The following is a 14,957-nucleotide window of genomic DNA, read 5'->3' as shown; positions in this document are numbered from 1 at the left end:
AAATCACCAATCCCTGATTGGTAGAGGATTATATACATACATACATACATACACTGTATCATTTTCATAAGTGCTCAGAAAAAAATTTTGAAGAGACCAGACTCTGGGCCCCAGCCCCAGCTGTAAAAGCTGCTCTTCTTTTTTCAATCACAGCACTTATTGAAACATCATATTATAGCCATAAATTCATCTGCTACTATATGTTTATCAAAATATTTTTTAAAAACTTATCTGTGCTGCAGCTGGGCTGCTGTACGGGTTTTTAAAACCTATGAAGGAAATAGAAGGCTGCCTACACCCCCATCCCCATAATCCCCTCTCCCAGGGCCTATCAGGAGATGTCCCTTAGGGCCTAGGGGGGAAATTGGGCAGGTATGATGTATATAGTACCACGAAGCTGCTGCTAGAGGTTGCAACAGTCATTTTGGAATGCAGGCTGAATGAAGCCCAGTAGGAGAAACTGGACATTTCTCTTGCCTGATTTCCCCCTGGACCACAAGGGACTTCTCCAGGTAGGCCTGGAGGGGTGGGGACTCGGAGAGCCTTCTATTTCTTTCAGGGAGTTGGAGGGTGAATTGCAAGGGGTGGAGGTCTGACTCAGACCCTAAGTGAGCTTAACCAGGCACTGACCAATCAAACAGGTGCCTGGTTAAAAACTTAAAGCAGCCCTTAATTTATGCACTTTTCTTGTCTTAATTTTCTGTGATTACCTAACTCAAAAGGTGTCAAATTCAAGGCCCGCTTGGCCATTTTATGCAGCCCATGTTGCGATGCGGCGTTTTCATTGCCACCCCCAGTGTCATCTTCTGGCCGGCTCCCTTCTTCTTACTGCTGCAGTGTGCACAAAGCCGCGGGCGGCGGCTGTGGCTCCTATGCACGTCCTACGCCTGAACTGGAAGCCTCTTACGTTGCACCATCAGAGGGAATGCTTCCAGATGAGGCACAGGACGCATGAGAAACCGCCGTCCACAGCTTTGGGCACACTGCAGCAGTGAGGAGCAGGGAGCAGGCCAGAAGATAACACTGGAGGCAGCAATTAAAATGCCACTTCGCACCGCGGGCCGCATATAAACCAAGCGGGAGCCAGCCAGAAGATAAGACACCCGCCGGGAGGGAAACAACAAAGGTAGGGCAAATTATTTTATTTTCAATTTAGTGATTGAATTGTGTCAATTTTGAGAATTTACATCTGCTGTCTATATTTTGCACTGTTCAGGAAGAAATGCATTTGTTTCTATTTCTCTGGGGTTGTATTGCATGCAGAGTTTTGAATCTTAGGGTTTCCTTTGTATATATTAGTACTTTTAGTTTTTGGTCCCATATTTGCATGGGGTTATCTGTGTTCCGGTAGGAATTAATGTTGAGAAGCATACAGTGTGCTTTGTGTAGTTTAATTTTGTGGTTAACCATTATGTGTTGTTAATAAGATTATATTGTGTGTGTTTACATGAAAAATGAATGGAAAAAATGGTGTTACAATTAGTACTATTATGGGGGCGGGGTCTGAGGCGGAGATTAGGCCCGCAACTTAGCCTTAATGTGACTGAGTTTGACACCCCTGACCTAGCTGGTTGCTTTCCTAGCTGTTTCCGCTAACTGGCTACGTCCATATTTCACCCTGTGTCTGCCCCTCCCCATCCCTGCTGGTTACATGTTGGCTGTTCAGCAGCAGCATCCATGACATCCTGTTTGTCCGTCTTGTTTAGATTGTAAGCTCCGGAATTTTGTCATGGCACACAGTTTGCGATTCACTGTTTTAGACATTTTGCAGGTCATTTTCTCTCCAATAGATCTAAATCTTAAGGGGCGTGTTTTGGGCAGCCTTATGACTTGGACATCTTGCAGGGATAATCAACCTCTGAAGACCATGGCATCATTTAGACATTCAGAGTTAGACTTGTTTTAAGATCAAATAAGGGTCAAACGGTACCCAAACTGACCAAACGACTACTGCTTGCATGAAGGCATGACCCTTCCACACTCTCCCGGTGATTACTGACCCTCCTCCCACCCCACAAAGATGTAAAAGAAACAGTACATACCAGCAGCAGCATATTATGGGAAATCCTAATAGAGCAGTAAGTAGGTGTAGAGTAGCCTCGTGGGTGTAGTGTAGTGCGGTGTAGTGAACCATAGAGAAGGGGATCCAGGCCCATATCCCACCCTACCTACCTACTGTACTGCTATGTGCGACACCTGAAGCCATAAGGGCTATTGGGGTGGTAGACAGGTGAGTATATAGTAGGTTTTGGTGGCGTTTTAGAGGGCTCACCAGACATTATAAGGGGGTTATAGTGAAATGTGTACCTAACACCCTTTTTGTGCTAAGGTGCCCCGCTGCTCTGTTAGCATGACTGTGTGGCCAGTCCATTAAAATGCTGGCTCTTCCCATGTCCAAATAGGCTTGGTTTGAACATTTTGCATTTAGACATTTGGATTTTAGAAAATAGCAAAAAAGATAGACATTCTAAGGACATCTAGATCAGGGCTGGGTTGGGAAAATAACCATTTTCAAAACCTCAAAACATCCTATCTTTTTCAAAAATGATTCATCTAGATCAGGGGTGTCAAAGTCCCTCCTCGAGGGCCGCAATCCAGTCGGGTATTCCCCAATGAATATGCATGAGGTCCATTAGCATACAATGAAAGCAGTGCATGCAAATAATCTCATGCATATTCATTGGGGAAATCCTGAAAACCTGACTGGATTGCGGCCCTCAAAGGAGGGACTTTGACACCCCTGATCTAGATGAATCATTTTTGAAAAAGATAGGATGTTTTGCGGTTTTGAAAATGGTCATTTTCCCAACCCAATTTTTGGATGTCCTTGTGGAAATGTCCAAAGTCTGAATTAGAAATCCTATCGAAAATGCCCCTCTATATCTACCAGCCAAAGTTTATTTAAGGAAAAATGAGAATTTCAATTGAACTCTCTCAATATACTAATATTTGCATGAACATGTTTTTATATAAACTTTCATTAACTGTTCATTTGTTGGAAGTTTATTGCATATTTTAAATTTGCTGTCAATTTTAAACTGTAAATTTCAAACTACTTTAGAACAAACTTAAATACTGTTTAATACAAGTCAATAAATCAAATCATTTAACCTTTTTTCATATTACTAAACCCTATACTTTCATCTTCAGCAAAATAACTTCTTGTTTGGAAGACAAGTTATTCAGCTTGTGAACACTTTGGCCCTGATTCTGCAAAGTGTGTCCCGATTGTAGGCAACTGTAGGCGTCCTACAGCTGTCTAATCAGCCAATCGGAAGGCACGTTTAAAAAAAAAAAAAATGCACCCCAGGAAAGACACCTATATTGAAGGCACCTCCGGGAGCCTAGGGAGGCCCGCAAGCCTGCCTAAGCTCACCTAAGGCTAGGCGGTAGCCTAAGGTGAACCTAGGTGGCCCTACGCATCTCCCTAGCAGAGTGGGAGATGCTTACAATGTAGGCTTGCAAAATGCTGGCCTACATGGTAAATGGATGCGGCCGCTACTTAATCGCTGCAAGGGATCTCCCTGCCGCGATTAATATAATATGGCCGCCAGTCTTCCCTCCCCAACCCCCCCCACACAATGATCACGGCAGGAGGGTGCCCAACCCCTCCTGCCGACAAAACCCACGATTGCCAGCAGGAAGGTGCTTAACCCTTCCTGCTGGTAGGCCCCCTCCCCCACCCCACCCCTGATGATCACTGCAGGAGGGTGCCCAACCTCTACTGCCAGACCGCCCCAATGAATCCCCCCCCCCCTCGGGCTTACTTGCAAGTTGGCCGGACGGGTCATCCAGCCAGCAGGCCCACCCCTCCCCAACCCACAGGATCCTAGGGCCTGATTGGCCCAAGCGCCTAAGGCCCCTACTGACAGAAGCTAAGGCTGAAACAGCACAAGAAGCCATTAATCTCTAATTAAAACATACTGCAATGCGTTAGTGTAATACACGAATAAATGAATTAAAAAGTAAGTTCAATTAGTTTGTTGCTCAGGCACAAACAAGTCAAGACAAAAAAAAAAAAGACATGAAGAAACCACATGACAAGGAAAAAGACATACTGATCAAAACTAGTTATTAGACTAGGCGGAAAAGTCGCCCAACCTTCAAAACCATTTTCAATATGCGTTTATAACGTAAAATAAACATATGAAATTAACATCGTCAATAATGGATTTTTTTTTTTTTTAATCAAAGCACGTTGAAGGATCCCTAGCTAGCTGACATAGCTGGGTCACGGTGTAGATGAAGAAAACTTTATTTTAGATCAGTGGGTCATAATTAGTATAAAGAACAACTTGTGACTCCACTTTATTGCTCTGAGAAATCACGTATGCATGCAGGCCTGTTCTATGTATCTGTCTTAGTGCCTGGTACAGCCAGGAGGCAAAGGAATGTAGATGTTAGCTAGCCATTGATGTATAGATTATAGGATGGATTTATGGTTTTGTTTTTCTCTCTGCTGTTACCTTTTGGTCAGAGCTGGTTAGAACTGGTTTGAACTGGTTAGGATCCTATATAACTTTGGTGTCCGAGATCCTCGGGGTCTTCTGTTTATGCAGCCAGTTCTGCCCAGAAGTCCAGCATATATGCTTGTTTAATAAAAGCCTTTTTACATCTCTTCAGTCTCTGGCTCAAGTCTCTGCACTACTAACGGAGGGCCTTATCCTAAAAAGGTACCTTCATTTGGCGCAGCCGAACAGGGACTTGATCTACAGACTTGAGCCTGTTTGGCACGATCGTCTCCCTCGGAGGATCTCAAACCTTGCCTCCTACGAGACCCGTAATAGCCGGCATTAACCTGGTGGTTGACCAGGAACGGTTTCTCGTCGAAGACAACGGATTGCACCTCGAGAAGGAACGAATCGGTGGAGATTTCTGGCTCCTGGTTTTGTTGTGCCGGTACCGGACCTGTCTTGGTAAGTGAGAAGTTGATTCCTTCTCTATCCTGTCTCTACCTCTTCTGTCTAGTAACTTCTTAATCCGTTGTGAAGCACAGAGAGGTATATAGGATTCTGGTTTCTGGAAATTGGAACTTTTGTTGGGTGCATATATAGATTGTAAAATATGGGTCAGAGCACCACCGACCCCCTTCAGATCATGCTTAAATATTTTACAACCGCCTTTTCTGGCGATTATGGCGACCCTAAGATTTTTTATTGTTTTTTTCATCCTTATTTTTATTGTTGTCAAAGGCTTAGTATTTGGAATTTAATCAACTTTTTGTCAAATTAATAAAACAAAAGCTCTGGGGACACCTGACAAGACACAGAGAACAAGAAATTGGTGATGTTGAGAAATTACCCGGGTAGATGGAAATAGCATTTAGGTTGGAAACCTGGGAAAAGTTGGTAAAGTAAGCCAGCATGATTGTTTTGCCGAAAGTTGCAGACAGGATAGTGTAAGTTGCTTAACAGGGTAAAATGCATGTGGATCAAGACAGAATTAAGAATGTGAGTTCGCACTGAACGAGAATAAGGACTGTGATTTTAGATATATGTTGCGTGCAGTGGATTTGTTACAGACAGTGAGTAATTTAAAGAAAGTTGAGCCAGATAATTTACGTGTTCTCGCAGTTGTCAAAGTGTGTCTGCTGGTAATAAAAAAGAAAAAAAAAAAGCAACCGTTTGTCAGACATGTGGGGTTTGTGTTGGGCACATCCCTGCCTTTGTATCCCAGTGTTGGGGGATTTAAAGTACAAGACTAACAATGATAGAGGTTAAGTATCCATATTTTTCTGAAAATTGAAATATTTGCTAAACATGGGCTTGATAATTCAAGTTCAAGTTTCAAGTTTTATTATTATTTGATGAATCGCCTATACAAACATTCTAAGCGCTGAACAATTAAAAAAAAAAAACACATTTTAGAGGACAAACAATTTTAAGACACAAGTACAAAGTTAAATAACAAAGTTTTTAAGAGTTTTATAAAAGAGATAAGATCTTTTTCTTTTCTGATGTACAGTAGCAGTGCATTCCACGTTTGTGGCGCTGTAACAGAAAACATGTCATTTCTTCTTGTACCCACAATTTTTAAGGAAGGGACAGTTCATAAGTCTTGTGCTGATGATCGTAGAGAACGAGGGGCATAATAAGGAATGATCATTCTAGACATGAATTGAGGCTCATTGAAAGCTAGAACTTTAAAAACCAAGAATAATATCTTAAAAGTAATTCGTTGGCTAATAGGTAGCCAATGGGACTTAATCAATAGCGGTGTAATGTGGTCAACTCTTTTTTTTTTTTTTTTTTTCCTTTATGAATGAGTTTTATTGATAACGGATGGATTGAGATTACTTCTTTTGTGCTACCAGTCTCCCTTGCTTTCCCGTATTGTGTCTTTATCCTGGTGTTCTTTATGAATTCTTTCTTCCCATGCATGTTTGTATAAAGTGTTATTATCAATCAGATTCTAAATACAATTGGAAACAGAAATACCTTTCAAATAAACTTGGTAGCTCAAACTCCAGAGGAAGGGGGTAGTTATTATGTAAGGACAGTGCAGACTAAAGTAGCTACATCTAGTCTGCAGCAGTGCCCACTCCTCAGAGTGTAGTGGGACCCAGATGGCAGACAAGAGTTCCAGGTCTGCCTGCAGGGAACATGGCTAAGTGACCTCAGGGGTGGTGTCACGTTAAAATGTCTCTTCTTTTCCTTCGCAGTCATACATACAGAGCTGTTCTGGACCTGTTACAATGAGCCTTTTTCTACCCAGAGAAGGAGGACAATGTTCTGCTTTCAGTAACCTTGAAATGACCTTGCACTTAACATTTAACATGTTTCTTTTTTTTTCCTTTGAATTGACATTGCCATACTTCAGAATACCTCTATATTTAACATTGTACACTGTATCTTACTTTACCTAGTAAGTTTTGCTTATTTTTCAAGATTGAAGCACACCCTAGCAGTTGCGTCCCTGTCTGCCTTATGAATGTAATTGGCAGGGCACCAAGCCAGAGTGATAACATTCTTACGTTTTCTCTTTCGGACGTTCCAGTAACCATTTAGATGCCTTTTATGATTATGTGATTATTATGCCATGTGCTATATCACACTTTACTTTGTCACTGTGTGCACCCAATTATGATTCGTGCTATGATGGACGTTTGTTTTTGTATAACTGTGCATTTCTCTGCAGATCTAAGTTCAGCTCTGAATCCTTGCCAGCTGGAAGAAAAGTTCCACGCCTTTTGTGTTTTCTATGTTTGTTTATGCCCTGTAATCTTTGTGTTGTCTATCTGTTTGGTTTGTGGGGTACCCCAGGGAAACCAACTATACCATTGGCCATTTTTGGAGATTTTTCTCTCCCTTTTTGCATTTTTTGTTTTTTTCCTATCTAAATTGCCTTTCTAGCTGTTCACGCCCACGCTGTCCTCTGGCGCCAGCGTTCCTTCCTCACCTCCTCTGGATCCCCTATCCAACACCACCAACTCATCCTGGACCTTTTGGATGCTATCTTGCTACCCTCCAAAGTTTCTATCATGCACTGCCGGGCCCACCGTCGCCTCTGTGATTTCATCAGCCGCGGTAATGCCTTGGCTGACCGCTCGGCTCGCCAGGCGGCCCTCCAAGGTCCGCCCACACCCCCTCTTCTGTTATCCCTTTCCTCCCCTCAACCTTTCCTTCATTCCCTTTCCCCCCAGTACACTGACCCCGAGCGCAAGTAGGCCACGCAGCAACCTGGCCATTGCACCCTCCCATCCGGATGGATTACTATACCCTCCTCCCACACATCCACCCCCCTCCTGTACGTCCCTCAACTCCTGGCCCTCACTGTTGTCCACCGTGCACACAATTTTTCTCATGCCGGTAACCCAGCTCTCCGCACTCTTCTCCGACAGAATTTCTATATCCCGAATCTCTCTCAACTCATCTCCCATGTCCTGCTCCGCTGTGTCATTTGCCTCCGACACAACCCCTCTTCTGTCAGGTCCCCCGTTCCTGGTCACCAGCCTATCGGTTCACACCCCATGCAAGTCCTCTCTACTGATTTTACCCACTTGCCCCCCTCCCATGGGTTCCGTTACCTCCTGGTTTTCATTGATTCCCACACTGGGTGGCCAGAGGCCTACCCAGTGTGCACAGAGAAAAGTAGGGAAATAGTAAAGGTTTTACTCCATGACATCATCCCTCGCTATGGCCTGCCCCTAGTGATTGCCAGCGATAATGGCCCCGCCTACATATCACAAGTCACACAAGCTGTCTCTCGGGCTCTGCAAATCACCTGGAAATTACATACGGCCTATCACCCCCAGAGCTCTGGCCAAGTTGAACGCATCAACAGAACTATTAAAACCCTCCTCGGAAAAGCGGCAGAGGAAAGCCGCCTGCCATGGCCCAAACTGATCCCTTCTGTTCTATTTTGCATCCGCTGTACCCCAGGTAAACGCAATCGGTTGTCCCCATTTGAGCTCATGTATGGCCGACCCCCGCCGATAGTCAGCCCAGACCCTGAGTCTCTTGAACAGATAGGGAACGCTATCACAGACGCAGAGATAAAGCAGCTAGGAAAGACCATTATGAAATTACATAACTGGGTCATTTCTAGAGCCCCGCTACCAATTACAACCCCTGTTCACCTCTACAAACCTGGGGATCAAGTGTGGCTAAAAGTATGGAAGAAAGAACCGCTGAAACCCCTTTGGACAGGGCCTTTCACTGTCTTACTTGCTTCTCCCACAGCTGTCAAATTGTCCCGCCACGAGTCTTGGATTCACTACAGCCGTGTGAAGCCCGCTGCTGAGTATATTTGTGAAAAAGGGCCTACTGACCTTCAACTGAAAATCACGTGGCTGCCCCACACTCTGGAAGAGTAATCACGCACATCTGATCCAGAGATCTGTCAAGATATTTAATATGAACTCTGTTGTGTATATACTGCTTGTGATTTACGTCTTGCCAACATTGTCCATGTCCCCTACCCCTCCCACGCCTGGGTGTGCCCCTTGTGTGGCACTAGTGGACAATGGGGGCAAAACGGAAAATGTTATTAGATTTCAAACTAATTATGAGTGTAAGGGTCAACTAGTGACCCCTGTATGTATATATAACAAGGTTGAATATTCTATATGTAATAATGGAGATTCACAGATCTGTTTCGACCCCAAAGCAACTAATAGGGATACTTGGATAGAGGTCAGGTCAGTCTGGGATCAGGGCCCCCTGATTCAACAAACCCTGGTCACTAATCCCCATGTCCCGGCCTCAGTCCTCTTTGATGCTTACCATGCCATGGACCAAAACCCCACCTTCCTTGGATGTTGTGGTGCCCTAGCATGGAGGAGGGAATATATGCACAACGATAAATACATGTGCCTGGCGGGACAGATGCCGTCCCACTGTGAAGGGTCTTCCGAACACTACTACTGTAACTACTGGAGATGTGTATCCTGGGCTACTTGGGGTATGACCCGACTACCCACCACCCGAGCCATATTATCCAAAGGGGTGACTACCTCTGACTGTGGCCTCCAGAACTGTAATCCACTTAACTTCACTATTCTACAGCCGTTTAAATGGAACCTCGATGATAGCCTCCGGAAAGCTCGCTATCTTGTGGGCCTACAGATATATGGTAAGGGCACGGACCCTGGTACTGTCTTACACATCAAACTCGTTGAGAGACACCGGATCCCTGAACAACACAGCATTGTGTTTCCAGACTTTTATGAACATATGAAACTTGACCAACAAGACTTTGTGCCCTCTGCCACCACCCGCAACCTTTTCATACAGTTCGCTGAAACCATAGGAGCCACCTTAAATCTGACAAACTGTTATGTCTGCGGGGGCACCCAGCTGGCCTCTGAAAAACTCCATTCTGGCAAAACACTGCATACAGCGTCTCGGACCATCCTTTACCACTCGTGTTGGACACCTGCAGTGCCAATCCTTATGGACTAAAACAGCACCTCTCAGCCCGGTTGGACTTATTGGACCGGAGATCCTAAGTTAAAAATACCCAGACGATGGAATACTACTGGCAATGCTACCACATTAAATGTCTACCTCAACCTGCCTGCTTCTGCCCCTTGGGCTGCACCGGAAGGATACTACTGGATCTGTGGGAAAACGGCGTACCCCACTCTACCCTCAAATTGGACTGGCACTTGTGTTCTGGGCACTATCAAACCAGCCTTCTTCCTCCTCCCGTTATCCGAAGGAGAACATCTGGCTGTCCCAGTATTCGATCAACGGGCCCGTTCTGAAAGAAGCCTGGAGATTGGTAAATGGGGAGACACTTGGCCCCCGGAGCGCATCATTGCTGTCTACGGTCCTGCTACTTGGGCTGATGATGGTATGTTTGGGTACCGGACCCCAATCTACATGCTTAACTGCCTCATACGACTGCAGGCGGTTTTAGAAGTTATCACCAATGAAACAGCTAGGGCCCTGGGAGCCTTGGCCAAAGCGAACACTATGATGCGTACCGCCATCTATCAGAACCGACTGGCCTTAGACTATCTATTGGCCGCTGAAGGAGGGGTATGTGGCAAATTCAATCTTTCCAACTGCTGTCTACAACTGGATGATGAAGGATTTGTGGTTGAAGAGGTCATAGATAAAATTACCAGATTAGCTCACTTTCCTGTCCAGACTTGAAAGGGTTTTTCTGCTGATATATTTGGACTTAACTCACTGACTGATTGGGCCTCCAAACCGGGACTCTTTAAAGCCCTCACCATAATTTTCCTGGTATTCTCTGTCATATTTTGTGTTCTTCCTTGCCTGTTACCATGTTTATTGAAAACCCTTAACCGTACTATTAGGACTACGATTGACAAAAGTACCACCGCTCTAGTCCTGGCCCTTTCCTCCTATCACCCAGTCCCCACCTCTGATACAGATGGCCCTGACCTCCCATAACCCAGCTAGTCAGCTAGCCTACAGAAGAAAAGTTGGGAATGAAGGATCCCTAGCTAGCTGACATAGCTGGGTCACGGTGTAGATGAAGAAAACTTTATTTTAGATCAGTGGGTCATAATTAGTATAAAGAACAACTTGTGACTCCACTTTATTGCTCTGAGAAATCACGTATGCATGCAGGCCTGTTCTATGTATCTGTCTTAGTGCCTGGTACAGCCAGGAGGCAAAGGAATGTAGATGTTAGCTAGCCATTGATGTATAGATTATAGGATGGATTTATGGTTTTGTTTTTCTCTCTGCTGTTACCTTTTGGTCAGAGCTGGTTAGAACTGGTTTGAACTGGTTAGGATCCTATATAACTTTGGTGTCCGAGATCCTCGGGGTCTTCTGTTTATGCAGCCAGTTCTGCCCAGAAGTCCAGCATATATGCTTGTTTAATAAAAGCCTTTTTACATCTCTTCAGTCTCTGGCTCAAGTCTCTGCACTACTAACGGAGGGCCTTATCCTAAAAAGGTACCTTCACACGTAATTTCTTTTTTTTTTAGTTTAATTCATTAGTTTTTATTGAATATTATAAGAAATTTACAGAAAGCAGTTCAAACACACAAAATCTGAATAAGACACAATGGTGTAGAAAAAATCTATGTCTACAATCATTTACATACAACCAGATTAATAAAAAGAATCCAGGGTATTTGTAACTGCTAATAGAAGATATATGAAAGGCAGAAAAGCAGGGAAAGTGAAATAAGAGAGGGAAAGAAAGAGGGAGAAAAAGAAAAAGAGAGAGATAGATAGATAGATAGAGAGAGAGGCAGAAACATGGTGCGAAATAAATCACCTTGGTCATTCTTAGATTCAAAGCACGTAATTTCTAAACCCCTCTCACAACTGTGCGGAGAGCACGCAACCCTCCAAAACAGCGCAGTACCGCAGCTTCCAAGGAGTGTCTCTAGCAAGGCTAGTACTTAAAACAAAGAAATATACTAATACTCCATCCTTTAGCCCTGTCCAGCGTCCACTACTTACCTTTCGCCGATAGGACACAAAACCGCAAAAGAAACAGAACCACCCCACACCCTCTCAGCAGCAGACCCACAGCCACCATCTTGAAACGAACAGTCCACTTCCGTTTCCGGTTGGTCATGTGATTTTGACAGACGGGACTCCTGCTTGCTGCGCAAGCTCAGTGGGTACTGGTTTGGGGAATGGGAGCACACGTTTGGTGACTCAGGATTTTTCGCTTTGCTGCTCAGCAAGGGCAGTCTTAAACATGCAGAAACCCAAGGCAGAAATGTGAACGGGTCCGAAAGCCCGTTGGCGAGCTGTGTATATATATATTTTTTTTCTGTTTCGTGCATAGTTGGTCTCTGGCATGGGGACCCACAGCTCTGGCCCTGTACTTGATTAAATTATGGCACTTTTGGGGGAGCCTGAGTGAAAGGCGGAGCTGGCTTGTAGAGAATAATGAGAGTGGGAGTAAAACCGTACACATCAACCAGGGATAAATATAACTTTCATATAAATATATTGAATGTAAAAATTAAAGAAGTCTCTAGATAGCTCTCTTTGTTCCCTCGTTTGGTTCTTTTTTTTTTTTTTTGCGCGAGTGTGCAGAAAATAATGCCAAGCCTGAGCCTGGAGCCCCATTTAAACAATGTTATAATTATACAGGATTTAGACAACTTGTTTCAGCTACCATGAAAAAGTTAGACAGCACAGGAAAGATATATCTTTCTTTACGAAAATCAATCACTACCAATGCTGTACACGATTTATAACTAATTATTTTGACTGATTGATTTTGTAAAGAAAGATATATACTGTATATTTATTCCCTTCTTTAGATCCTTGAGGGACATTAAGGGCTCCTTTTACTAAGCTGTGATAGCGGTTTTAGCGCATGCAGAATTGCCTTGTGCGCTAAAGGGCTAGAACTAATGCCAGCTCAATGCTGGAGTTAGCATCTAGCGTGCGCTAAAACCGCTATCACAGTTTAGTAAAAGGAGCCCTAAAGGACAAGAAGTACAAGAGAGCAAGGAGTATTGCAAAAGAAAGCACCGATGTTTGTGGAGGGAGGGGGAAGTAAGGAGAAGCAGGACAAATAAGGGTAAAGGGAAAGAATGAACAGGAGTTAGGGAAAAGAAAGAGGCAAATGGAAGGTTGACAAGAAATGACAGATAAGGTGGTGATGGGAGTAACAGAATGGGATGGGCTCAAATTCAAGCACAGGTAGAAAGAGAACATTGAAGAGAATAACAAGGAGAGCTAAGAAGAGAACTGGGAAGGTTGAGATTGTGAGACTGAGAATTGAGGAAAAAGGAGAAAGGACTGGAGAATAGGTAGAAAAGAAAGAGCAGGAATGATGGGGGTAGGAGAACTTCCATGGTATTACCTCACCACATTTGCGAGCAGCAGAACACCCACCTGCTGTCTGTGCTAGTCTCTGAAGGTTTACCTCCACTACATCCTACTACAGTAAACAGGAACTGACTGATCAGTGAGGGCAGGTCACAGCAGATACAGGTTGCCAATACCATAAGGATGCATATTAAAGCAGAGACTATGAATTTGGTAAAGAGAGAGGAGGCAGAATCCAGGAAGATAATGGAGTAAGAACAGAATGAGAAGGAATACAGTAAAGAGCAAATTGGAAAAGAAGAGAGGAAAAATCCTATTAAAAATAGCCACCTGAAGGAAAAAAAACAAAAAAAAGCAATACATATGAAAAGTAAATTATCCCAGGAAAGGCAGGCAGCATATTCTTAACAGGTGGGTGACATCACCGATGGAGCCCCGCAGCAGACAGCCTTGCAAGCAGACTTGCTTGAAGATCTTTATAAGAGCTTACGAGTGCTGCACTGCTCTGCGCGAGTGCCTTCCCGCCTGAGTGAGGGTGCGCGTCTCCTGTGAGGTACCTCAGTTCAACGTTTTCTGTGGAGCCGAGAAGTCCTCTTCACTTCAGCTCTTCAGCTACTTCGTTGCCTTCTCGCACCATGGCTTTGTTGTTTTCTCAGTTGCTGTGCCCGCATGTCTTTTTCTCCTTTTCTTTAAAAAAAAAAAAAAAAGTATATTGTTTCTTTTAGGCCGCCGGCCTGTCGGCCTAGGCCTGGCCGCTGAACCTCGTTCTTTCGTCGGCCTTTCTGTTTTCTATGTCCCGGCCTCTTACCGGTTTTAAAAAGCCAGTGCGGCAAGGTACTCACCGACTCTCATCGGTAAATCGCTGCCTGGGTCCCGAACATTGCCCTGACACTTGTTCGCGCTGTGCTACCCTTCAACCTCGAGCCCTTCGCAAACGCCGTGCTAAAATTCTTCAACTATTTGGCACGATGGAACAGTCTGCTGAAAGGGTCTCGGCTTCGGGGTCGACCTCGACTTCCAAGACCTCGACCCTGATACCTGTGACTGCCTCGACCAAGGCCTCGACCCCGACACCTCTTCATCTGTGGGTAAGTCTCCTGTTTCTCCTTCAGGTACCCTTCCTAAGAAGCCTCAGGCATCCCAGGCCATGCCTACGGTCCTGCCAGTCTCTTCGAGACCTCCAGCTAAGCGTGCCTCCAAACATAGGGAATACTCATCCTCGAGGTCACCCTCTTTGGAACGCACTGCTGCACCTTCGAGACCTGATCCCTTCGTCTTGGTGCCTATGTTCGAGGACATGTTGAAACCATTCTGACCACTCAGATTTCCTCGGTCATGGCTCAGCTCCTCCCGGCTTCGACCCTGCTTCCTATGAGCCAGCCTGAGCTTCAGTCTGAGCCCCCTGTTGAAGCACCTCGAGGCAAGCCTCAGAAGTCTTGTCGCTTATCATCCAGTGATTCTTCGCCTCCTCCTGGGACACAGTCTCCTGAACCTCGATCGAGGCATCACTCGAGGCATCTTGCTTCCAAGCACAGTCAGGAGTCTTTTCTCAAGCAGAAGACCTCTCCTCCAGATACTGAGTCTTCTATGCCTCGTTTATCAAAGGCTGTCGAGACTTCTTCGAAATGTAAATATAAGTCTCGCAAAGCTCTTACACTGGCTGCTTCTCCTCAAAGTCCATCAAAGTCGAAGACTCCTCCATCAAGACCGCCTCTGAGGGAGCCTGCTCCC

General features: G+C 44.8%; 1 protein-coding gene across 1 annotated transcript in view; it reads right to left on the bottom strand.

The window, feature by feature from the left end:
- Positions 1 to 12,014, bottom strand: part of TM2D3 (TM2 domain containing 3) — a 39,889-nt gene extending 27,875 nt beyond the window's left edge. Inside the window, exon 1 of the mRNA XM_033920455.1 lies at positions 11,895 to 12,014. Coding sequence (XP_033776346.1) covers positions 11,895 to 12,012 — 118 coding nt within the window. The 5' untranslated portion in view covers positions 12,013 to 12,014. The remainder of the gene's footprint in view (positions 1 to 11,894) is intronic.
- Positions 12,015 to 14,957: the final 2,943 nt, after the last annotated feature.

This window comes from Geotrypetes seraphini, chromosome 14 (assembly GCF_902459505.1).
Source record: "Geotrypetes seraphini chromosome 14, aGeoSer1.1, whole genome shotgun sequence".
Lineage (NCBI taxonomy): Eukaryota > Metazoa > Chordata > Amphibia > Gymnophiona > Dermophiidae > Geotrypetes > Geotrypetes seraphini.
Note: the sequence above shows the minus strand (reverse complement) of the source record. Positions and strands in the feature narration are given on the sequence as shown.